Raw genomic sequence first — 24,707 nt, 5'->3', positions numbered from 1 at the left:
TCCATTTGTACGCTCTCTGGCACACAAGGAAGGGTCCATTTGGTTCCCAAGTATCAATCTGGGAACCCCCTGGAACACCCCCGTCCATTTTTTCCCGTTTACTCTAAATCTCTTTCCTGAAAATGGCTGATCTACAAACTCTTAGCTCTCTTGTGAGATTGTAAGAAAAACCTTTAATGTGTGTGTGGATTATTTGGGGGATTTTTTTGCAATAGTTATGACCTTCATAGTAGTAACTAGTGGTGCCTAAATGGATTTGAAATATAGTTTTGAAGACGTGTGACAAAGATGTTTGTTTCTAGAAATTGGCAATATAGATTAAACAATACGTTGGTCAACAGTTCAACAGTACTAACATATGCTCTGGATGCAATTTACATTTAGCAGCCGCTTTTAATCCAAAGCGACTTACAATAAGCAGGCAATACATCAATAATAAGCAAGCTAATATGTCATTACATCAACAACACGTCATGCACACATGCGGTGCAGCATTGCTGCATAAATCATCAGATTACCATGATGAGGACATGTTAGACATGAACATTGTGAGCTGCTTTCTTTGCATGTGAAACGGGTCAGATTCAAAACATTATTCTGCATCCTACAAGGGGCCCTTTTCCCCTTAAGAACATTCTGATGACAATCTACAAGTCGAGCTGCCTCAGTGAATATTTGAAAACAATTTGACTTTGTTAGAAAGATAAAGAATTGTTTCTTTCGTCCAGTGAACAAAAGTTAACATTTGTTTGCGGTGACATCAGACTGATTTGTTTGTGCAATAGATAATAAACAAAATGGCCTCTGTTGAGTGGAAACGTAATTGTGTCCAAAACTGTTACTGTACTTTGCAGGATTCAAATTCAAAAGCATCAAAAGTGGTAGATCTACAAGGTTGAAAACCCATCGCTTTGTGCCGCTTTTTGAACTTGTAGATCTGCTACTTTTGATGCTTTTGTGTGACGCGGTAGTATGATAAAGCAGGGTGTTAATTTAGAAAAAAACCCACAAACATTTAGAACATGTAGATAAAAGCTTTCTGCCCAATGACTGCGACAAAATCTTGAAAATGTGTCTTTGAATATTTTGACCCGATTCTGTAAGTGTCTTCTGAATTCTAAGGTTTAAAAAACTTTTCAAAAATAGCAGATCTACAAGCTCGCAGCGTGGCACTCGGTGCCGTGCTGTGAGCTTGCATATCTGCTATTTTTCAATAGTTAAAGCATTCAATAATTCTAGGCCTAAATGAGTTCATTTTTTCTCGTCGTCTTCCATCCCGTGTTCTTCCACCCAACCAGGTGATGATCCCTCTGAGCAGCATCCCCACCTACAGCGCCTCCATGGACTCCTCCTCCTTCCTGAAGACCTCCTTCAGCAAGTTCCCCTACCCCACCAAGGCCGAGCTGTGCTACCTGACCGTGGTCACCAAGTTCCCCGAGGAGCAGATCAAGATCTGGTTCACGGCGCAGCGGCTGAAGCAGGTGCAGTAGATATTATCGTGATTGATTATGTGTGACGTTATTAGTTCGTACGATAGATCATGAATAATACGGGATAGCTTGTAAGAGTCTAGAGGTCTCACTAGGACTGAGTAGCTATTGTTTTGGTAAAAGCCTATCTTGTTATGGTACAGCTCGTCCCAGAGGCCTTGGAGCCATATAACTCTAGTGTCTGACCATTCTTCTTGGCAGAACTACTTTACCACTGACTTGAGTGTTAAACTGTACTTCTGTCCATGATTATCATGTTACATAAACTTGACCACCACCACCTAATACATTGTCTTGTCTCCTCATTTTCTCATTGATTATTGATTGGATCTGAATTCCTCCACGCAGGGCATCAGCTGGTCGCCCGAGGAGATCGATGAGGCCCGCCGCAAGATGTTCAACACCATCATCCAGACGGCGCCGCCCGCCTCCCAGCAGCACCAGCAGAGGCAGAACCACGGCCACCACCACCACCACAACAGCCACCACCAGCAGCAGCACACCTTCACGGTGCTGCCGGCCCAGCTGGGGCCCGTGGGCATCCCGCACATCCTCCAGGGCTCGCTGGTGGCCGGCCACCAGGGAGGGGTGATCGTCACGCAGCCTGTGACCATGACCAACGGCCTCCAGGTCAGCGGCGGTGCCCCCGTGGCCCTGGCCGTCACGCCCAAGCCCCAGGCCGCCGCCCGGCCCATGATGCAGGCCCGGCCCGCCACCGCTGCAGCCCTGGTGGCGGATAAGGGCGTCAGCATGGTGGTCGCCGGCACGGTGGGAAGCAGCAGCGGAGGTGGCAGCAGCAGCAGCGGGCACAACGCCGTCGGCGGCAGCAGTAGCGGTAGTCGGAGTGGCGGGGCGGGCAGCGCTGGCAGTGTTATCAGTAGCAGCAGCAGCAGCAGTAACGGCAATAGCAGCAGTAGCATTAGCAGCCACGCTAGCATCATCAACCTCAGTCTGGGTTACAGCAACCACCATAGCAATACCAACGGCAAAGTCGGCGGCGTCAACGGTAAGCCTGGCGCCGGCGTCGGTGACAACAAGAGCAATAACGCCAGCGGTGCAAGCAGCAATGCTGCTAAAGACATCTGTGAAAAGAAAAACGGCGACGTCAACAACAAGACCAATAACACCAGCACTACTAGTAGTAAGACAAAAAGTGAAAACAAAGTTTACACTGACGTTAAAAGCAGCACGGACAGCAAACCCAACGACGGCAACAACAACAACGGCAGCAAAAGCGTCAGCAGCGGACACAAGGTCAAAGACCTTCTTAGCGGTAGTAGCAACAAAAGCAACACCACCAGCACCAGCAGCAGCACAGCCAGCGTCCCCACAAGCACAGCTCCCCGAAACACCCCCACGCCCCCCGCCACCAGTAGCTCTCCAGGACTCAGAATCGAAGCTGCCTCCTCCCCGGCCCCCAGCAAGTCATCGTCCCCCTCCCCAGCCGCGGTAGCAGCGGCGGCAGCGGCTCCCTCCTCCTCCTTGGGGGGTGGCGGCGCGTCCAGCTCCTCCAAGGCGTCCCTCCCCAACACATTCCTGGACCCCAGCTTCTACAAGGGCAAGAAGTCCCAGGAGCAGCTGGCCGCGCTCAAGGATAGCTTCGTGCTCAACCAGTTCCCCAACCAGGTACGCATTTATTGCGTATTATTATTTTATGCTTTTAACTTTTCAAAATTAGCAGATCTACAAGCTCACAGCGCGGCACCGAGTGCCACGCTGTGAGCTCGTAGATCTGCTATTTTTGAAAAAACTTAAACATTTGAATTTTGATCCGATTTTGACCCGATTCTATAAGTGTCTTCTAAATCCCAAGGTTTTTTGAAAAACACATGTTTCTACGTCAGTGGTTCTCAAACTCTTTCATGTCAAGGACCCCTAGAATTATATGTATTTGGGCCGCCGACCCCGTCTCAAAATATTTTGTATCCAGAAGCAAATATTTGAGTTACAAATGTTCAGTTTAAAAATGAGATATTCAAAGATTTGTACACATTTTCATGATTTTTCAAAAATAGCAGATCTACAAGCTTGCAGCGCAGCACCGAGCTTGTATATCTGATGTTTGTCAATAGCAGCATTAAATAATTATAGGCCTAAATAGATTAAGAGCGTCTCTAAATTGTAAATTGTTTCTTCCTGCAGGAGGAGGTGGACCGCCTCATCTCTCTGACGGGGCTGACGGTGCGCGAGGTCCGCAAGTGGTTCAGCGACCGGCGCTACCACTTCCGCAACCTCAAGGGCTCCAAGGCGTCCACGCCGACCGGCGAGAAGACCAAGTCCGGTTCGGCTGCGGCCGGAACGGGGGGCAGCGGTAAAAGTGCCTCTGGCGGTGTGTCGGAGGCCGACAGCGCCCTTCCCATGGACCTCTCGGAGAGCGGCTCCTCCTCTTCCGCTTCCAAAGGGACCTCCGGGGGCGCCAAGACGCCCAAGCAGGACTCCTCTGCCGCCGCGGCCAAGACGCCCCAGCAGGCGGCCTCCGCCTCCTCCGCCCCTCTCAGCCCACCTCCAGCTCCTCAGACCCCCACCTCTCCCTCCACGCCGTCCCGCAGACCCCCCAGGCCCCCGTCTCCGGACTTCACAGCCATCCGCTACAAAGAACGGGAGCCTCACCAGGTGCGACTCTAAAAGCTTTTTGTATGTAAAATAGTAAGAAGCGCTTGTTGTTGGTTTTGCATGAGGAAGGTTGTGTGAATCTTAGACCAGGGGTTTTCAAAGTGGGTGACGGGGCACCCTGGGGTGCGTGATGGTAGTCCACGGGTGCTGCGATAATTTGATAATATTTAGAATTTATTTGGACACTTAAAAAAATATTTAGTATCATTTTAAACTTGAAGTACAAAGTTATTTTCAGTCAGTTCTAACCAAAATGGCTGTTATCTCAATGTTTTCCTCACAACATAATCGCTAAAATATGCTATAAATATAAGGTGCTGGGAGTGAAAATGATCAATATCGTCACTGTCAGGCAAAAACCTTGTATCCCCAAGTTTCAAATGTGTATGTTTGGTCAAATAAAAGCTCTACTTCATCATACAAAAGTGTCACACAAGTAGTGAAAATAGCAGATCTTTTGGACATACCCGACAACGACGATTTAATGTAGGGGTGCCTCGGATGAAAAAAATATTCATGGGGTGCCCTGAGACAGAAAGGTTTGGGAACACCTGCCTTAGACCCTATGTCAGGGGTCTTCAACGCTTCTCAGTCCAAGGACCCCTTAGCTGAGAGAGGGATGGAAGCAGGGACCCCCCCACTACAGTACATTATCTACTTATAATAATTGTGTTGCAGTTTAAACATTTTCATAGATTTCATAGATGTCTTCATTGACTATCATCAGTGTTGTGTAAAATGTATCTGTTTTTTGTTTTGTTTATTTCAGACATTTAACCACTTAAACCCTCAATACTTGGTAAACTTTGGCTCTGTACTTGTTCAGCTCTTTTTTCGCTGTACACCAAACCACTTTGCCGAAAATAGCAGATCTACAATCTCGTTACGCCTCGTGGTTCGGGGTGTTGTGAGCTTAGAGTTCAGATAATTTTGCCTAATGTTCCCCTCAGATTCACAGAAACATTCGGAGGCCCCCCATAGCAACTCTGGGGACCCCCTAGGGGTCCTGGACCTCCTGTTGAAGACCCCTGCCCTACATACTTAGTTGGCTGGGGTCACCCAGGGCTCTATACTTGGTCCGCTCCTTCCCCCCCCCTGCTCCAAATCTCTTCATTAAAAATGAGCCAATCTATTTCTTTTTTGCGCCAAATGTTCACCTCGAATAGGGACACTAGGTTTCATGTTGGTTAAGCCCTATAATAGCCGATCTCCAAGCTCACAACTTGCTGAACAACTTTCACCAGGGTGAAAGTTGTTCACATACTGTACTTGCCTCGTTACAAATAAACATCCGGCTTACTGAGCTAAACGTCTAAAAACTAACACAATTGACCGTGGGGGAGATCTTTGTCGCTGTGCTAGTGACGGCTACGGGCTATAGGGGCACTACATCTTCCCGGTGGGGGCTCCTCACCGGCAGGTGAGCCAGTATGATACAACAGCAGTCAGTGGATGGAATCAATTGGAGTAACGACTGAATCGGAGAGAAAAATGGCAAAACATAATTGGCTTCTCTAAATCATTGGTTCTCAAAGTGGAGTCCGGGGAGTCCCTGCCATATCTATTCAAATGGGAGTCGCGGGCTAATAAGTGTCAATTTGGGGGTCCTTGACATGAAAAAGTTTGTGAAGCACTGCTCTAAATTTTAAGGGAAGAAAAAGAAGGGGGAAAATAAAATAAATGGTTAAAGTACTTTTCCTCATAGCAAAAAAAAAAGCTTTTTAAAAATAGTTTTATTCTTTTGTTTTTGATTGAATACATTATTTGTAGAAATGTAAACGGCACACGTGGCACAGTAAGACATCAAGGCTAAAAGCCTGACACAAAAGTTTCCATTGTGGTCCTATGTGTATTCAATTCATCAACATACAAAATGAACACAATACGTGTCATCAACAAATACAAACATGTATAACATGAATACAAAAGAGTATATGTACTAAAAAAAAGGCCAATTTAGAAAGTTACCAGCGTTACACATCCTTTTGATGGAAGCTGCGTCAGGGCGTTCGTTAATCATAATTCAGGGGTCTTCAACAGGTGGTCCGGGACCCCTAGGGGGTCCTCAGAGTTACTACAGGGGGTCCTTCAAAATCTTTGTTCAAAAGCCCTGGGTGCCAATGACGTCTTTTGTGTTTTTGTATAGAATTTTTTATTTTTTTATTTTTTTTAAAGATGTCAAAATGACCTGAGATCAGAGAGATGGTTTTCTCTGTGTGTTGGCTCCCTCGTTTAGCTGATTGAGAAAATGTGTGTCCATTCTAGTGGATGGACACTTTTTTTCATTCAAACAGCTCTATCTCTGGAACCATTTGTCTGATTGACAAAATTATTTTTGCCACTGAATCACAACAACTGTGTCTGTTTCTGTGGGGAAAACAATTATATTAAAAAAAACATTTTTTTTCATTGCATAGTAAAGAAAAACATACAAAATCGTGGCACATCTACCTTGGAGCCATTTTGGCACTTGGCATTGGGTGAGTTAACCACTTGAACCCTAACGTCCATATTCTGAGAACTTTAGCCAAAAATAGCTGCGAGGTGTTGTGAGCTTGTATATCGGCTATTTTCGGCAAAGAGGTTGGGTGTAGAGGGGAAAAAAGAGCGGACTAAGTACAGAGTGAAAGGTCAAGTTAACTAAGTATTGACGGTTCAAGTGGTTAAATATCTGATAACACAAATTGACATGAATCCAAAATACACTGATGATTGTGCTGTCAAACAATGAAACAATATGGAATCTGGAGGGTCCCTGCTTCATCTCTCTCTCAGCTAAGGGGTCCTCCTTGGCCTGAAAACGTTGAAGACCCTTGTCATAATTTCCTAATTCCTTTTTCTTTTTTCTCCCCCCAGGTGAGGGCGCTAGAGGCCAGCTTCGCCCAGGAGGCCGACCCCTCCGGCGAGGAGGTGGATCGGCTGCGGGCCGAGACCAAGATGACGCGGCGGGAGATCCACGGCTGGTTCGCCGACAAGAGGAAGCGCGCGGCGGTGGAGAAGAAGAGAGAGGAGGCGGAGCGCGCGGTGAGGGAGGAGGAGGCGCTGCTGATGGAGGCGGCGGCGGCGGCGGCCGGAGGGGCGGGGCTGGGGGGGGCCGGGGGGTCCCCGGGGGAGGAGGAGAAGCATCCCAAAGGAGAGGACGGCTCCCCCGGGGGGCCCAAAGTCAACCCCATCAAGATCAACCTGAAGATGCTGAAGGTGAGTGTTAGTGTGAGTGCAAAGTACCATGGGTTAAAGCTGGTTGCACACTGCACTGCGTGTTTTCGTTGCATTTTGGAAATCCGAAATCCTCGAAAGCATTTTTCAGGCCAAGGAGAGAGAGAGAAGAGAGAGAGAGCATAGGACCCAGTGGCGACAGTTGCGAAAATCAGAAAAAATCAACCCTGGTCCGAAAATAAATACGAAACGGGCGGCAGTGTGCAAACGTGATTGACATAACGTGAGGTTGATTTTTTTATTCCCGCGCTCCGAAATTCACTCCGATATTCGGCCCGAAAAACACAGCAGTGTGCAAAGACCTTAAGGCAGTGGTTCTCAACCTGTGGTTTTGGACCCCCCCAAAATTATTTTGGGGAGGGTCCCCAGATGATTAGCTTAATGTGCAACATTGTTTTCTCTCTCAACAGTAAACAAACCATTATAATGTTTAAGTGTATAGAGGGTATATGCACGTTTCTAAAGTGACAATATAAGGACTTTTTAATACCTCTAAAATGAATTAAACATTGGCCAACAAGGCAGAAATTGTGAAAATAGCCGATCTGAGCAGCAAAAATGGCCCATCTACAAGCTCTCAATGAGAGTGGCACATTGAGAGTCATTTTTGGTTATTGTTTTAAAGTGTTTTTTGACATAAAGCTGTAGGAAATACTTGCAGGACTGCGGCTGCTATGACGTAATCGCTGTTGTGGTCCAAACCGTTAAGCAAACAGCCATCGGTGACGGGGTCCCACCCATTTCACTGAACCCTTTGGTTCCCATGGCGACATGTCTACGCAGCAGGCGTTGTAGACGCTACGTGGAAAGCTAGCTCCTGCCGTAGTAGAGACGGCTGCGACGGCGCCAGGTTGATCTATCGAGCGCTGATCATTTCCGGTTGCCGTTGTCATCTGCCGTTGCAGTACAAAGCTTAAATAGCCTATTAGCATCGCAAAGGCCCCTGGCTATGATAAAAAAAAAATTATATTGTCCAATAACATGATATCTATGATTCTAAAATGTGCTACTTTTAAGTAAGATGATGAATACAGGACTTGTACTTGTAACAAAGTATATTTACACTGTGCTGCCTGCTATTACTACTTTTACTAAGGTCCTAAATAAAACCGTTTCCCCCTCTGCTGAAGGTGACCGAGGCCAACGGCAAACCGGAGGGCGAAGGATCGGACAGTCCCACGTCCAGCCCTCCTCCTCCAACTCAGTCCTCCTCCTCCACCCCAAAGCCAACCCCCTCCTCCTCCCAGTCGCCCAAGCCTTCGCCGTCCTCGACCGCCACCCCGACGCCGGCGGTCCCCAAGCCTTCCCCGTCGCCCAAGCCCTCGCCCGCCGCCCGGGGCAAGAAGACGGCGGAGCAGCTGGACCTGCTCAAGCGGGTGTACGCCCGCACGCAGTGGCCCAGCGCGCCCCAGTACGACGAGATGATCGCGGGCACGGGGCTGGCGCGGCCCGAGGTGGTGCGCTGGTTCGGCGACTGCCGCTACGTGCAGAAGAACGGCACGCTCAAGTGGCTGGAGGAGTACCAGGGCCTGGTGGCGCAGGAGGACTGCGGGAAGGGGGACACGCAGGTCCTACAGAAGCACCTGGACGCCCACGGGAAGCTGGACGAGTCGCAGGTAACGCTGACACTGTCTTCTAAGCCATTTAGGCAAATCTGTGTTATTAAAAGCCCGGAATGAGGAGAGTGTTTTGATCCTGTGTGTTTTTTACGGTTGTATTTTTATGTATATTTTTACATTTCTCAGAGAGCTCTAGAATGGTGTTCCATCTATATGCTGTCGCTGATTTTTAATATTTACAAATGAATAATGAAATGAACATGTATAAGTCACTTGGGCACACTCAAGCAGGTTTATTGTCACTTCACTTGCCAGTGATAAGCAATTACCCACCCCACCCATGTTGATGGGGAGATTGAGGACACCTCCTTGAGATTACTCCACCTTTGTTCCCAGCCCCTATAAAAGTGATGTTCTTTCTGTCATTCTGTTAAACCCCTGATGAAGACTGGCAACAGTCGAAACTTTAGTTAAATAAATGATTTGCTTTGTGGCTGAAGAGCTGTGCGGCCTCTTTCTTCTCATTCAGTGTTATCTGCGTGGTGAGCACCTCATTAACTTAGGTGTGCGCTCCTCCTTATTTGCTTTCAGGCTAGTAACTTAACATAAATGTTTTTTATATTCCAGGTTGTGGAGCTGGCTAAGGCTAGTAACTTAACAGAGGAGCTGGTTCGACACTGGTTCTCCAACAAGGCTGCTGCTGTTCTATCCCTGGATAAAGACACTACTGCTGCTGCTGCTGATAGGACAGCATCTGATTCTGAAGCTGCTCCGTCGGCCTCTGACAGGACAGGAACTGAAGCTGCTCCACCGGGCTCATCTGATTGGACGGGCTCTGAAGCCACTCCGCCGGGCTCCTCTGATAGGACGGGAGCGTCTGACGCGGCGGCTCCGCCCCCATCCTCTGATAGGACAGAATCTGAAGCAGCCCCGCCGCCGGGCTCCTCTGATAGGGCGCTGGGCTCGACGCCAGAACCACGAGGCGGTAAAGGAGACGGTGTCTCCTCCTCCTCCGCCTCCCCTCGGGAGGAGGAGCCCCAGCAGGGCCAGGAGGAGGTGAAGGAGGAGGTGAAGGAGGAGAAGGTTGAACGGTCTGTGAGTGGAGGAGGAGGAGGAGGAGGCGTCACAAAGAAAGCACCGGAAGAGCAGAGCAACAAGACTGTGAATCCTACTAAAGGTGAGCGTCATGATGCTGCTTCTGTGTGGTGTACAGCAGGGGTTTTCAAAGTGGGTGACGGGGCACCCTGGGGTGCCGCGACGGCAGTCCAGGGGTGCTGCGAGATCATTTGATAATATTTGGAATCTATTTGGACACTTGAAAAAAATATTTAGTATCACTTTAAACTTGAAGTACAAAGTTATTTTCAGTCAGTTCCAACCAAAATGGCTATTATCTCAACGTTTTCCTCACAACATAATCACTTTAATATCGTCACTTTCGGGCAGAAACCTTGTATCTCCAAGTTTCAAATGTGTACGTATTTTGGTAAAGCAAAGCCCTGCTTCATCATCATCAGACTGTCACACAAAACTAGTGAAAATAAGCACACAACACAGCAGATCTCTTGTGTGCTTGTAGATCGCTGTTTTCACTATTAGTACATTTTATAGATGATAAATACAAAACGAACGGTTTTGGACATACAAGGTTTCCACCCGACAACGACGATATGCTATAAATATAAGGTGCTGGGAGTGAAAATTTAAATATAGGGGTGCCTCGGATTAAAAGGTTTGGGAACCCCTGGTGTACAGCAGGGGTATTCAACAGGGGGTCCCGGAGCCCTAGGGGGTCCTCAGAGTTACTACAGAGGGGCTGCCAAAATCTTTGGGTAATAGGATAATTATTTAAAATGAACAACTTGAACAACTTGCACCCCTATTCTGAGGAGGACTTTAGCCAAAAATAGGTTTGGTGTAGAGGTAAAAAAGAGAGCAGACCAAGTACAGAGTGAAAGGTCGAATTTACTAAGTAAATCAGCGATTTAAGTGGTTAAATGTCATGTTAATCGGACTATGTTAATGTGTGAAAAACAAATTAACACAAATCCAACTATGTTATGCAATATGTCGTGGGGGTTCCCTGCTTTATCTCCCTCTCAGCTAAGGGGTCCTTGGCCTGAAAACGTTGAAGACCCTGTACAGGGAAGACCTCCACCCCAACTCTGTAGAACCACTGGTATTAGTGATGCAAATTATCGATTAATTAATTAATTGAAAGTTAATTGAAATTCTTGTCCAAAACCAAAAATGTGTGCAGAACCAAGCCATCCAGGTTGGCAGTGAATCATGAACATGAAGCCTTTGTTTCTATGAAAAGAACATTTTGAAAATCGCTAAACAAAGGGTATTTATTAAATGTAGTGTATCAAATAATGAAATATTGAAATATGTTTTCATATAGGATCAAAGGTTTTATGGTCATGATTCACTGCCATCCTGGATGGCTTGGTTCTAGGCTTAACATAATTGTTATAAATAATTTTGTAAAAGTCTATGGGGAAAATGAATGGGAGATTTTTTAGTGGGACCAGTAAACCACTTCCGCTGCGATGCTCTATACAGTATTTACTATTTAAATTACTCAAAGTAAGAGTAAAATTAGAGCATTTAAAATGTACTGTAAAAGTACAGATCCTCAAAAAAGAACTACTCTTGAGTACTTACTTGAGTATTTTTACTTGAGTATTTTCCACCTCTAACCAGCGGGGGTCTACTGCTCAGAACTATAAAATAGTTTTGTCCTATAAGAACTCTGGTCGGGTCGGCAATAGGGATGGGACGATAAGCGATATTATCGTTTATCGTGATAAAAATCACTCACGATAATCGTATTGGAGATTTAATTTATCGTGATATCGTCCTCTGTCATGCACTGGGATCAATTCACCTTTTATTTGCCAAGCTGCATATCCAGTACCATTTAAACCATCTATTGGTAAAAGGTACTTATAATATACATTCATGATACAGTCTTTTTTTCACTCTATCAAATAGTCGGCAGACTTTATATTGATGGGGTAGGATAATAGGATATCAGAATCAGGATACCAGGTCCTGTTTGCAGAGCTATACAGACGTGTTTTATGAGTGTACTGTTCATTTTAAAGGACTACTTTTTGACCTCATTATAATAGAACAAGACAAGATTCAAGTTTAAACGCAAGGAAGGACAGCCTTTTGTTTGTGTGTGCGGTTGGCAGCGCTGCGTCCATGCTGTGTGCATTTAGCTTAACCACTTTCACTTTGGCGAGAGCGGTTAAGCTTTGGCAAAAGCCAAAAGCGAAAGCTTTGCACCGCGATGCATTGCAAGCTCGTGAGAGCTGCTATTTCCTGCCGAATGTTTGCCTTCCAGAAAAAGGTACGCTAGGGCATGTCATGTGGTTAAAGTGATTGCCCAGAATATCTTCTTCAGTGTTTGACAATATTGCGTTTTATCTTCTAAGATACCGAGATATGTCTCTGTCGGTTGGAAACCTCATGTACAAAACTGTTACTTATGAGGATTCAAAAACAGCAAAAGTATCAGATCTACAAGCTCAAAGTCCTTCAGTTATGATGCTTTTGTGTAACGCTTTTGTGTAACGCTGTAGTACAGGGTTTTCCCCAAGGGCCGAATTATGTCTAGGGTACCAAGCCGAGGGCCACAACATTGCAGGGGGCAACGGTGGCGTTCCCTCTACTCCAGCGACAGTTCAGATATCGTTGTTGTCGGGTGAAAATCTTGTATGTCCAAAAACCGTTCGTTTTGCATTTATCATTTAAAAAATGATTTAAACTAGTGAAAACAGCCGATCTACAAGCACACAACGCCTCGCGGTAGGGCTTGTAGATCTGCTGTTTTCACTACTTTAGTGCGATGGCCTTGTATGATTTGCGAAAGAACATACAAATTTGAAGATACGAGATTTCCAGCCGACAACGATGATATACTAGTGTTGTTGCTGCTCTTATACCACCATTATTACTGGAGTTCGTGTGGGCCAGACAGTAGCCCCCCACGGGCCGCAAATGGCCCGCGGGCCACCTATTGGGGAACCCTGCTGTAGTATGATCAAGTATAGGGTGTTGATTTATGGAGAGAAAAGAAAACACCACAAAAAACACAAAAAGTGAATAGGAGTTAAGTGGTTTCTGCGCGACAGCAATGATATACTCTGGTCACGTGACAGAACGTGTGGTCAACATCCTGTCTGACGTTCCTTTGTTTAATTACATTTTATATTTTATTTTCCAACAGGAACAGACTGAAGAGGGAAGAAGACCCTTGGTGTAGCGGTGGGACTAAATCTCAGTGCAGGTGGTCTTTGTTTTTGGGGTGGCGGCGGTGGGGGCGGTGGGAGACGGACAAGGCAGATGTGATTGTAACAAGATCACAGTGAAACGGACCTGGAAAAAAAAACGCTCCCACCTTTTTTTTACAAATCCCCCTCTCACCCCTCGAGGTGGCCGTGACCCCACCCTCTTTCTCACTTTACCACTACGTGAGATGGACACTAAAAGCCTCCTCCCCCCTCTCCTCTTTCCTCTCTCTCTCTCTCCCATGCGACGTCTACCTCTCCCCTCTCTCTCTCTCTCCCACACATGCACACACACACACACAGTATCCTCCTTCTTCCTCCCAGCCGCCATTTTCCCCTTGATAGGATGTTCCAGGCTGAGGCACAGGACTGGTGGAGGGAGGGAGGGAGGGAGGGAGAGGGGGAGAACTGGCTGCGCTTTGCTGCCGCGTTTGTTCCGCCTGCCTAGCTGCGGTCGGAGGAGGAGGGGAGGGGAGGGTACTTCTGGTGGGAGGTGGAGGAAAAGAAGAGCAGAGACTGAATTCGGACGGAGCTCAACAGATGTTGAGCGGATAGCGAGGGGCGGAGGTCGTCTCGAGTCGTCACGCTCGTCCCGACGGACTGACTGATATCATCGACCAAGCCGAAACTCTCTCCACGAATACTAACTCTTCGCAACTCTTCGAAATTACAGCGTTTTTTTTATATAGGAGTTTTGGCTGTACGGCGCACACAAAAGAAAAAAACGAAACTGCACAAGAATCATCCCACTTCAGTCCACAGGGTGCTTGCCCAGGCCTTAAAACGTAAAACAAACGAAACCCCTTTTCCCTGTTTGGTCATCTCCGATGTATCGCTTTTGTCCTCCTTGTTTTTTTCCCCTGCAATAACGCGCTTGTCCACTTTCATTTCACACCCAGAGCTCACTTTGTGTGCGCCGGCCCGGGCTGCGAAGGCCGTTCGCGTACGGAATCCACGTGATATCAAGCACAGCACTGGTGCTTTTAAACACGTGATCATTCACAAACCGGACTTAAAAGCTCTGATGACGTACAATGAAGATAGCCGATCTACAAGCTCACAACGTGCTGTGAGCTTGTAGATCGGCTATTTTCCGCTATTTCGGAATGTTTGACATGTTTCTTTTTTTAAAGATTTGCCCAAAATAGGAAGACTGGGGTTACAATGGTTGGGGTTTTTTTTTTTTTGTACATACTCCTTCTTGGGGAGGAGGACATAAATAAAGTGCTTGTTTGATAATAATATGGACAATGTGTGTAAGTCAGTCATCCAAAGAGGGCAAGCACCCTGTTTATCGGTGTCTTTAAACGGAAAAAGCAAAACCAAGGTGAACACTTTCATTCGAACTGACATGTCTGTTTGTTTTTAGCGTCTTCAAGTGCTTCAGTACGTATAACTACTGTGTACGTATGATTTCTGTTTTTATGGAACTTTCTTATTATGTAATAAATTTGACTGTAAAAAGGACCGTGAACTTTTCTCCACAAGAGTTCCCGTGATCCCTAGGCCTGTTGTATAATTTTTACAGATGTTATTTGCAGAATAAACATAATGTAACAAACTTGTTGTTGCTGCTGCTGCTTATTTGCTATCCCGCTAAAACAAAGGGTTACTACTTTATGATGCAAGTGTTAAATTGTAATTCAAATTATTGAATTTGAAGGGGGGGGGGTCGTTGCATTCAATGCATATACAGTTTCGGTCCCATAGCCTGGGGGAGCGTAACCCTGACAACAGACACTACTCCTGCTCATTGGCTACAGCGCCAGCCAATGTGGAGAAAGTGACGGAAATATGGAAATGAGGGAGCGCGGTGAAGGCTTTATCATAGTCCGAGGTGAAGGGTGATCACCTCAACTTTTAAGTGACAAGTTATCACCTAAAAATGTGATAATAAACAAGTGGAGGCCATCATAGTCACGGTGAAGTCCTATCACTGTGACTATGATGCCTCTGTGCCTCTGAAACCAGGGGGCACACTGATTGGTCTAGAGATCAACCAATCAGTAAACAGGGTGATGGGGAGATGTCTGAAGGTAAGAACAGGAGAGATGTCGGGGGTTCGCGGTGATAGCCCTTCACCGTGGCGAATGACGTAATGTTGTAGTTTTCTGACTTTAAAAGACTACACCGTGGTGATGGCTTATCATCATCATGACATACATATACAGCCATATCCTGCAAAATAATAAAACGCCATTTAAACCTTCTCACCCTCCGTCTGCCCTCTGCAAGGGTTACATTGAGGAGTGAGATTGACATTGGGACAAAAGAATATTTGTACCTGTTGTACTTAGAACTATGGGTCTCGTACCTCCTACCTGACGGTAACGGTCTATATTCAGAATATAGTACGTGAGATGGGTCAGACACAACCTTTTTTACCTGTGTAATTGTAGACTGTTCAAAAATGGCCTGGGGGGGTGCGGACATGCTCATTATCTTCCCAGCCATTTTGACTAATCTAAAAATCTCTGATTTATACTTAACCGTCAGGTTTCCAAACCAGCTTGTGATACCATACCGTATAACTGACTCAATGCTGGCTCTATAAAAGATCAACATAATGTTTATTCATACACCAAATAGTCTGAGCCTACGGAGAAAATGAAGGCGCTGGTGTATTTTCGCACACATACCCGTAACATGACTGTGCCAGCTCATTTTGGAATCAATAAGTAATCCTAAATATTTATAGGAGTCAACGTGTCCCTCTGTATAACAGTGTTTCTCACACATGTTCATGACAAAGACCTGTTATTTGATACCAATTTGGTTGCAAACCTCTATCTGACAAGATGTAGTGCTGTTTGGCCTCACAAGAAAGATTTGAATTTAAACAAACTAGTATGACTTGTATGGACGACGTTCACTTCGTTCGTCTGTCTTTCAATGTTACATAATACCAGGGTTGCCAACAGAGAATCCAGGAGATTTCTATTTTTTGTAAATAATCATCTACATATTATTTATTATATATGCCACCACAGCCCCTTTGACCTGGCCTGTAGGGCCTGTGGTGTCCATAAGGTGTTCTCCCTGTATGTGTGCTTCTCCCACAGAGCCTAAGGCTGTCGGCCAATGAGCTTGATGATTAGGTGTATTGGGAGCACCTGGCCAGGACTCCCTGGAGCCCTACATAAGACTGGGTGGCAAGCCAGTCTCTCTCTCCCTGTCCAGACGACAGCACCTCTTTTGTTCACTTTCCCTTATGTTTGAGTTTGCACACTCTTCAACACCCCACCCCACACTTAGCCGGGGACCCACAAGCCCAAAAGCTCAAGGAATGGGGTAGGACCTGTGATTTTCTGCCGTACTTTTTATTTCTGTTTTAACTATTAGTTTGGTCATTAAGGTCCACAGAATGAGAGGCCTGCTCTGCTGGAAACATCGTGAAAAAAAGTTATGGTCATTTGTATATTCACTATCCACTAGACTAGAAATATTAAAAAAAGGAAAAACATCTGCTTTAATTAGCATGTGAGGGGTCAAACTAGGGGTTCTTCATGATTCTGAATCCATTGCAAGCATTTGTTTTGCATAAAAAACATTGCTTGAGAACTTTCGGCAGCCCAAAACTGTGAAAAGTGGAAAAAAAGTGATGACTCATCACTTTTGATTTTTTTGGGGTGCTGATATCTAGCCCAAGGAATGTTTTTCATACAAAACAGATGCTTGCAATGGATTCAGAATCACGAAAAACCCTTAGTTTGACCCCTCACATGCTAATTAAAGCAGACTTTTTTTCTTTTTTTTAATATTTCTAGTGGAGTCAATGGGACAGTGAATATACAAATGGCCATAACTTTTTTTCACAATGTTTCCAGCAGAGCAGGCCTCTAATTCTGTGGACCTTAATGACCAAACTAATAGATAAAACCGAAATAAAAAGTACGGCAGAAAATCACAGGTCCCCTCCCATTTTGGTGACTGGGTCCCCGGCTAACTACACCTACCACACATCCATGCATTGCTGACACTACTGATTACTGACCTACACAGCTCAAACTCTTGAAAGTATTACTTAAACATTTTGTTATTAAATTATTTAAAACCACTACCACGTGTCCTCAATTTGTCATAGCCCCACAGGCCGGGTTGTGACGCATACACATTTAATTATTAATTATATATTTAATAATTCAGCAGTATTTAATTGAGAAACTAGTTAAACTTTAAAGTTTCTAAATGTTTTTTTAATGGTGTGATGATACTTGTATTATGCCTATTGTAGCACTTTGAGATTGTCACGAATGTAAAGTGCATTATAAATATAAATATTATTGTTAAAGCCCTTTTTTTATGTAACTGTCTAAAGTGAAGGGCAAAACAAGAAAAACTGCTACAGTTTTGATCATCTGAAACTAAGAAATCCATATATGACAAAAAGGGTATGAATTTTAATGACATTACTTGGGCTAAAATGAAACATCTCTGTTTGCTTTAAAGTGCTTTCAAGTGTAAATGCAGGTGCAGACTCAGTAAAAGTACAAATGGTTTTAAACAATAACCTGAAATAGAACTCACTTGTGTCAAAATGAACCCTGATCATCAGGGGGTGATCTAGTAGATTCAGTCATTCTATCAGGGGTAGAGGTGTTTGCAGTGGATTTTCATCTTTTGACCTGTCATCTCTCCTTTCAACTTTAAATATAACCTCCAAAATCCTATTAGTGTGAAAGGCCTGGTGGTGCAAGAGTAAAGCAGATGCCTCACAACCTGAAGGTTGAAGGTTTGAATCTTGGTCAGGGAATGTCTTCATTTTTCTTGTTTTTAAGGCGTTGAGGGCGGAGAGAGCCCAGCTCCCTCTTCACGCCCTCTTTTAGCCCCGGTGGAAGAGGGAGGAGCCTGCAGGTGCCACGCCCCCTCATAATTTACATATTAAGTTAAGTTAAAGTTTTTTTATTCAACATTTTCTCTATTTTTTTTCTTTATTTTAGTGATTATTCCCAGTAATTTAGTGATTATTCCCAGTAATTTTGTATTTGTGTTTTTTTTTTATTTGTATATCAATGACCTTGCCCATTACCAGTTTTATTTTTCACTTTTTGTTGGGAGTTGATATTTGAGTTCATTGTAGTGCACTTTTGGGTTGGTTTATTAGCTTTTGATGTTTTTTTGAGACTTGAGATATTTCAGTTTTGTTTGGGGTTTGAACTTGGAACCTTTGACTTATAGACCTTGGTTTTAACCATTGAGCCACGCTGGCATGGATGATACATTGGCGGACGTAATATTTAACCCAACTTTCAGAATTTAGATGGACAGAGAAAATTTCCAGTGGGGAATTGAACTCCTCAACTTTGGTTTGTTAAACCTGTGTTCATCTCTTGAGCCACACTGGCATGGATGATACAATGGCGGACGTAATACTTAACCCCAACTTTCAGAATTTAGATGGACAGCGAAAATATCCAGTAGGGAATTGAACTCCTCACCTTTGGTTTGTTAAACCTTTGTTCATCTCTTGAGCCACACTGGCATAGATGTTGTCAAGGTGAACGTAAAAATTAACCCAACTTTCAGAATTTAGATGGACAGTGAAAATATCCAGTGGGGACTTGAACTTCACATTTTTGGTATGTTAAACCTGTGTTCATCTCTTGAGCCACAACGTCATAGAAATCTACATCAGAGAACGTAATACTCAACCCACGGTGGGTTCTTCAGGCTTCAGTATTATGTTGATCATGGCCAGTAATAATGTCAGTATCATGTCCAGTATCGTGTCAGTAATAATTATGGTCAGTATCATTTAAGTTATTCTATCAGGGGTAGAGGTGTTAAATATAACCTCCAAGATCATGTTAGTGTGAAAGGTCTGGTGGTGCATGAGTGAAGTAGAAACCTCACCACCTGAAGGTTGAGGGTTTGAGTCTTGGTCAGGGTATGTCTTCATTTTCTGTGTTTTTAAGGCGACGGGGCGGAGACAGCCCAGCTCCCTCCTCACGTCCTCTTTTAGGCCCGGTTAGTGGAAGAGGGAGAAGTTTTAGAAATGTACATATTAAGTTAAAAATCAAACCTTGGTTCGAAGTGGAGCCGTGAAATTGAGCACTTCCAGATCTATGTTTTTGATTCTATGTGTTCCCCCCTGTGTGTGTGTGTGTGCGTGTGTGTGCCTGGCCTGAAAACAGCGCCCCTCCCTTAACATGTGTGGTCATAAAAGGTACTGTTCGAACTCAACGGGACAGTTCTCACTGGTGAGACAGGACACACATTGCCACTCAGAGGGAGACCATGGGCTCCGCCCACGGCTCCAATTATTCAACATTGTCTTTATTGGACCTTTTTTTTTATTAAGTCAGTGTTTTACTCAGCAATTTTGTGGTATTTTTCAGTTTATATGTGACTGTCATTGATTCTTCCCATTACCATTTTAATTGATAATTGTTTTGTTGAGACATTTGAGTTTCATTGTAGTGCACTTTCAGTTTGATGTTTCAGCTATCTTAATTGTTCAGTGAGTTGAGATATTTTGGTTTTATTTGAGGTTTGAACCTGGAACCTTTGACTTATAAACCTTGGATTTAACCTTTTAGCCACGCTGGCATGGATTGCTCACTGGCGAACGTAATACCCAACTATTAGAATTTAGATGCACAGCAAAAATGGGAGATTTGAACTCCCTGCTTCAGTGAAAAAGTGAAAGACGATATTCATCCAGATGTTGGACTCCAGAGATCTTAAAATTGTGTGTCTGTCAACCTCTGTGATTATCCAACACAACACAATGTCAAGGCCTGGGACTTAAACCTCTGACTTCTCGACGTCAAGACAGTTACTCTATTCATTGAGCTGCAGTAACACAGACTTTTACAAGCCATTGTCAAGTAAAATCTGATCAATACAAATTTGGCCGCAGACCACTATCTGAAAACATGTAGTGCCAGGAGCTCCTATAAGAAAGATTTGTATTAAAAGATAAAAAATGTAAGATGTTGGAGACAAATAATCAAGCTGGGGAATCAAACCTGTGACTCCCTACTCCCCAGGTGTGCTCTTTTAACACTTGCGCTACTGTCTGTGCTTACTGTATTTCAAATGTCAAATGGATAATCAGAGAATGAAATTCTATATCCGAAATTTGGACGGAATCAGCCGACGTGAGCCGATGCGAGCCGACGTCCAAACTTCGGTGCGCACATTTTCGGAGGTGGCAACTGGTGCATTTTTTCAACTTTAGAGAATCATCCTGGTAATTACATGATAATTATAAAATATTGTGTAGGAGTGTGTTAATTGGTTCGAAATCAATCACGACCACCTGGTTCATATCTCATTTGTGTGTGTGTGTGTGTGTGTGTGTGTGTGTGTGTGATACTACTACTACTAATAATAATAATAATAATAACAATAAACCTTTATGGCACCTTTCATGACAAGGAATGCAGCTCAAAGTGCTTTACAGTGCAAAGAGATTGTAGCCTATACATGATGAAAAATAAAAAAATAAAGAAAAGCAAAAACAAAACATTCTAAACTTCAATATGAGATAGCCTACATAAAGTGGTTCCTGTAGTAAAGCTTACTAGGATCTCCTTTTAGTTGACCTTGTTGCAGTGATTTGTGCTGTCATGAATCTGTAGGCCTACTTCCTATTGCACACTTCGAATAAATTCTTCAATCAATCAATCAATCAATCAGTTGTGTTCGCACTTCGCCTCCCACCCTACACGTGTAGGCCTACAGCAAATTATAAGGAGCACATACAGTAGTTGATTATTTAAAATAGTGATAAAGTGTTTAATGCATGTTTTATAATATTAAAATGTATGTCTGCAAAGTAACTATAGTAACTAAAGTTCTCAAATAAATTGGGTGAGTTTTCTGGGTCCTAGGGTGAGTTTTCCTAGGTGAGTTTTCTGGGTCCTAGGGTGAGTTTTCCTAACTCTAGGGTAGGCTGTGTATGTTTAAATATGTATTAGTTGTCCCGGACAACAGGCCAAGCCTTAATGTCATGCCCTGACACCAATGATTGGCCTTGTAACATCATGCAAACATTATGGCAGTTGCAAAGAGTTGCTTTGGTGCGGTTCACCTTAAAACGGTTTTGTTGCAAGGAGTTGCATGGCGAATCATTGGTGCAAAATTCAATAGAACACAAGAAAATATATATTAAGATTACGTTCTTGAGGGAGGACCCTCAGACCCCGGTTGGGAGTCCCACCACCCCCTTTATAAAAAAATAAAAATCCTTTTGATTCTAGTGGCAAACCTGTATATGGTGTAGTGGACTGATGATTGGTCTCTCAGTTCAGAGGTGCTATGTTCGAATCACAGTCCTCCCACAGATCATTGCTGTATTACTTTGACCTTTTCAAGGTTAAAATTCAAAAGAATTAGTCAAAAGCACCAATATTATCTCTAGTGAGAGATGGTGTAGTGGTCTAATGCTCTCAGTTCAGAGGTTCCAAGTTCAAATCCCAGTCCTCCTATGGTTCATTACAGTAGAGTTACAGTAGTCCAGTTTTGATATGTCCTCCAGCCTGTTTTGGTGCTTTCAGCACCATCCGGTGGACAAATTGTGGCATTAAATGCACACACACATGGCCCGAGTTGTACAAAAGGTGCCACATTACTTGGCAGCTGAACTACTAAAATATGGTCTGTCGGGTGGAAATCTCAGATCTCCAAAAGAACTGTTACTTTTCAGGATTAGCAGATCTTAGCAGAAAAGTAGCAGATCTGCAAGCTCGAAACGCGCTGCTTCGCTCCACACTTTGAGCTTGCAGATCTGTATTATGATGATCAAGTAGGGCATTAATTTATGAAAAATGGAAATACCGGTAAGAGGTTTCTGCCCAACAGCAATGACAAGTTTACCCAAAGAATATCACTTACAGCACCTGCATTTCTGCACTTCACACAGGTAACAATGACATTTAAATGCAAAGAAAAGAAGTCAAGCTAGTCATATAAGTACTTTATTTTTCAGGCTTGAATATGTTTCATATGAAAAGGCAAAAAAAAAAAATTATGAATACTTTTCTTCTCAATAGCTTAGGCACGTTACAGAAAGGCGTTGTTTGTAAATGAGACCATCGAAGTAACAAAACGGAGAAAAAAAATAAGATCGAAAAAACATAAAAACAATGACACTGGAGCGCCCCCTATGGGGCAAGATGTGAATGACGTGGCTAGAAAGTGACGTGTCCACGTAAAAAAAGCTTTCATTTATACGACGCAAGAACAGATCTGCAAGCCAAGGACGCATCGCAATGGGACGTGTCGTTAGGTCTGTAGATCTGTTCTTTTTGGGAGCTCCTGTAGTATAAAGTTCGGCTTTAAGAGACACAGAAGAGGCACGTTGACGTCAACAGCAGGAAGCTACCTACGCAGCATCAGAGAAAGGGGAGGAGTCTCATCATGACACAGGCCGTTCATTGACCAATCAGAGAGGAGAGAAAAAACCCTCCCCCTATAAAAATGAATACGATTAAGATACTAACTTTGGGATGAAAAAGAAAAAAAAAAACTACAGAACTACATATACTAAAGGTCATTGTAATAAGCATTAATTCATAGGTAATAACCTCGAGGTGCCGTTAAAGACTAGAGTTGGGATCCAGAATCTAAGGAACCGGATCCGACATTGAGGAACCGGGATTCGGTTCCACCACATTTGAAGCCCTTTCCAGATTATTTTTGGCCCCTCTCCTCGCCCCATTCCTTATAAGATGCCCAGAATTAACATTGTTTATGCCTAATTAACTATTAACGCTTCGAAACCTTAGTTGACGAGTTGTTACCGAAAACAATGACTTGCAAATCAAACATGGTGCCAAAACAAGATCTTTTTCCGTAAAACAGAATAAGTGAGACCTGCAAGTCTCCAGTGTCCCTGCCATTAAAATCTACACCGTTTCATATATACCTTTATCATATGGCTTTAGGAGCGTCTCCATTCGTTAAAAAAACATCAAAGAGTCGAGAAATACTGAGTCAAACATTACAGGGTCAATAACAAATTGACAACTTATATAAGCTATGAGAAAATAAAAACACTGTTTCCAATGTGAGAGAGAGAGAGAGGGTGGAAAGACAACACCATGGATTTAACAAACGCTTGGTATAGACATCCCCTCAAGGTTCAGATCCAGCCCATAATATCTCTACCAATAATAATAATATTAAGGCCTTTTGAGAACAGATTATTAGACGTGAAATGCAGCCTACTCCTAGGAACCAAAGTTTTAAAAAGCAAGTTATCCTCCATAACTCTGATTTCATATCAGGAGACATCTTGAATTTCAAGAAGGACATTACAGTACATCAGTATAACGTCAGTATGAGAATTAGAGCCCGATCCATCTATTGGTTTGGCCGTTGCTTATTTTACTTCTTTTGGACCACATACTGTACCAGCAATTACTTTAAACCACTCCAACCTCATAATACCTACAGTATTTTCGGGCAAGTCATGCTAGGCAAAATGTTTAAAAAAAATATCCGATCTACAAGCTAACAACGACGTGTCGCATGTGCAACACGTGGGCTTATAGATAGCCATTTTTTTACACATGCCATAGGTGATTAGATTAATTAATTAGGGCAACCCCAATATCTGGATCGGACCCGGGGAGAAAAGAATATTCAGGCATCGCTCGTGCTCCAACAAGAATACCACGTGAAGAACGGCCGACGACGCTGAACTGTCAAGGCCAAAGAAAAGACATTCAATTTACAGACCTCTTCCAGTTTATGTACAAAGTGTCTCAAGATTTTCTCAGTTCATAAAGAATTGTAATCTATCCACGGTTAGCCTGTGCTTAGCGGTTTGTCACAAATCCTTTGCTGCTCGCTGGCATGTGGGAACTTGGTACTTTCTTTCTGCTACTATCCTCCCCAGAACACTGTGGCACAACAACACAACAATATTGGCCCCTTTAAAAGACTGTGTGATGCATTAAAACAGGTTAAAAACACAAGAAGCATAAGCTATACTGTATAAAATGTCTTTAAATGCCAGGTACTGGCAATTCCAAATCATCCTATTTTGGTCACTTAATTGGTTGGCTGACAATACTGTATTCAATTTGGTTACTTGTCCCGCTCTTTTTAGGCTATATTTATCATTTGCACACACACAAAGAGACCCATAACCAAAAAGAAAAGAACAGAATAAAAGAACAATGAAAACCGAAAAACAGACACTTAAGAGTATTTTACAGACAATCTGTTAAGATCTTCAAAAACACATTTTTTCCAAACAGCCACTGACTTCAAATCTAATGAGATAACGTGAACAGAGACAAAAGGTGTAGGATATGCACATCCCCACAACTTTGTACAGTGATCACCATCAGTCTTATCATCATCATATGGCTTTAGGCTGTTATGGGAATAGTCCCGTTCCAACTGGTTAAAAATAACTCAATAAAAGGGAGAGCTGTGGTTGCTCTACAAAAAGACATTTGACACAAAATTAGGGCTGGGCCACATGGACAAAGACAAATATATATATTTTTGACCAAATATACCTCCAAATCGATTGTGATAATAATATAAATTTGTTATTTTTCAAAAGA

At 43.7% G+C, this 24,707-nt stretch overlaps 2 protein-coding genes across 4 annotated transcripts in view; one reads left to right on the top strand and one right to left on the bottom strand.

The window, feature by feature from the left end:
- The window catches only part of zhx3b (zinc fingers and homeoboxes 3b), a 33,954-nt gene extending 20,413 nt beyond the window's left edge, over positions 1–13,541 (top strand). For 2 of the 3 annotated variants that reach the window (XM_080733186.1, XM_080733187.1), the window contains exons 5-11: positions 1,299–1,481; positions 1,839–3,116; positions 3,633–4,103; positions 6,960–7,301; positions 8,450–8,935; positions 9,506–10,055; positions 10,982–11,211. In XM_080733186.1, coding sequence (XP_080589312.1) covers positions 1,299–1,481; positions 1,839–3,116; positions 3,633–4,103; positions 6,960–7,301; positions 8,450–8,935; positions 9,506–10,055; positions 10,982–11,001 — 3,330 coding nt within the window. In that variant the 3' untranslated portion in view covers positions 11,002–11,211. Of the gene's footprint in view, positions 1–1,298; positions 1,482–1,838; positions 3,117–3,632; positions 4,104–6,959; positions 7,302–8,449; positions 8,936–9,505; positions 10,056–10,981; positions 11,212–13,118 lie in introns of those variants that run through there. The other variant, XM_080733188.1, reaches the window with a different exon arrangement.
- LOC308290648 (deoxynucleoside triphosphate triphosphohydrolase SAMHD1-like) overlaps positions 1–24,707 on the bottom strand; it is a gene marked incomplete at its 3' end in the record, with an annotated part of 439,146 nt that overhangs the window by 97,453 nt on the left and 316,986 nt on the right. The window lies entirely within an intron of this gene.

The sequence above is a fragment of the Nannobrachium achirus genome, assembly GCF_963921795.1.
Source record: "Nannobrachium achirus genome assembly, chromosome: 9".
NCBI classification, from domain to species: Eukaryota; Metazoa; Chordata; class Actinopteri; order Myctophiformes; family Myctophidae; genus Nannobrachium; species Nannobrachium achirus.
The sequence above is the reverse complement of the archived record's forward strand: the minus strand, read 5'-3'. Positions and strand labels throughout refer to the sequence as shown.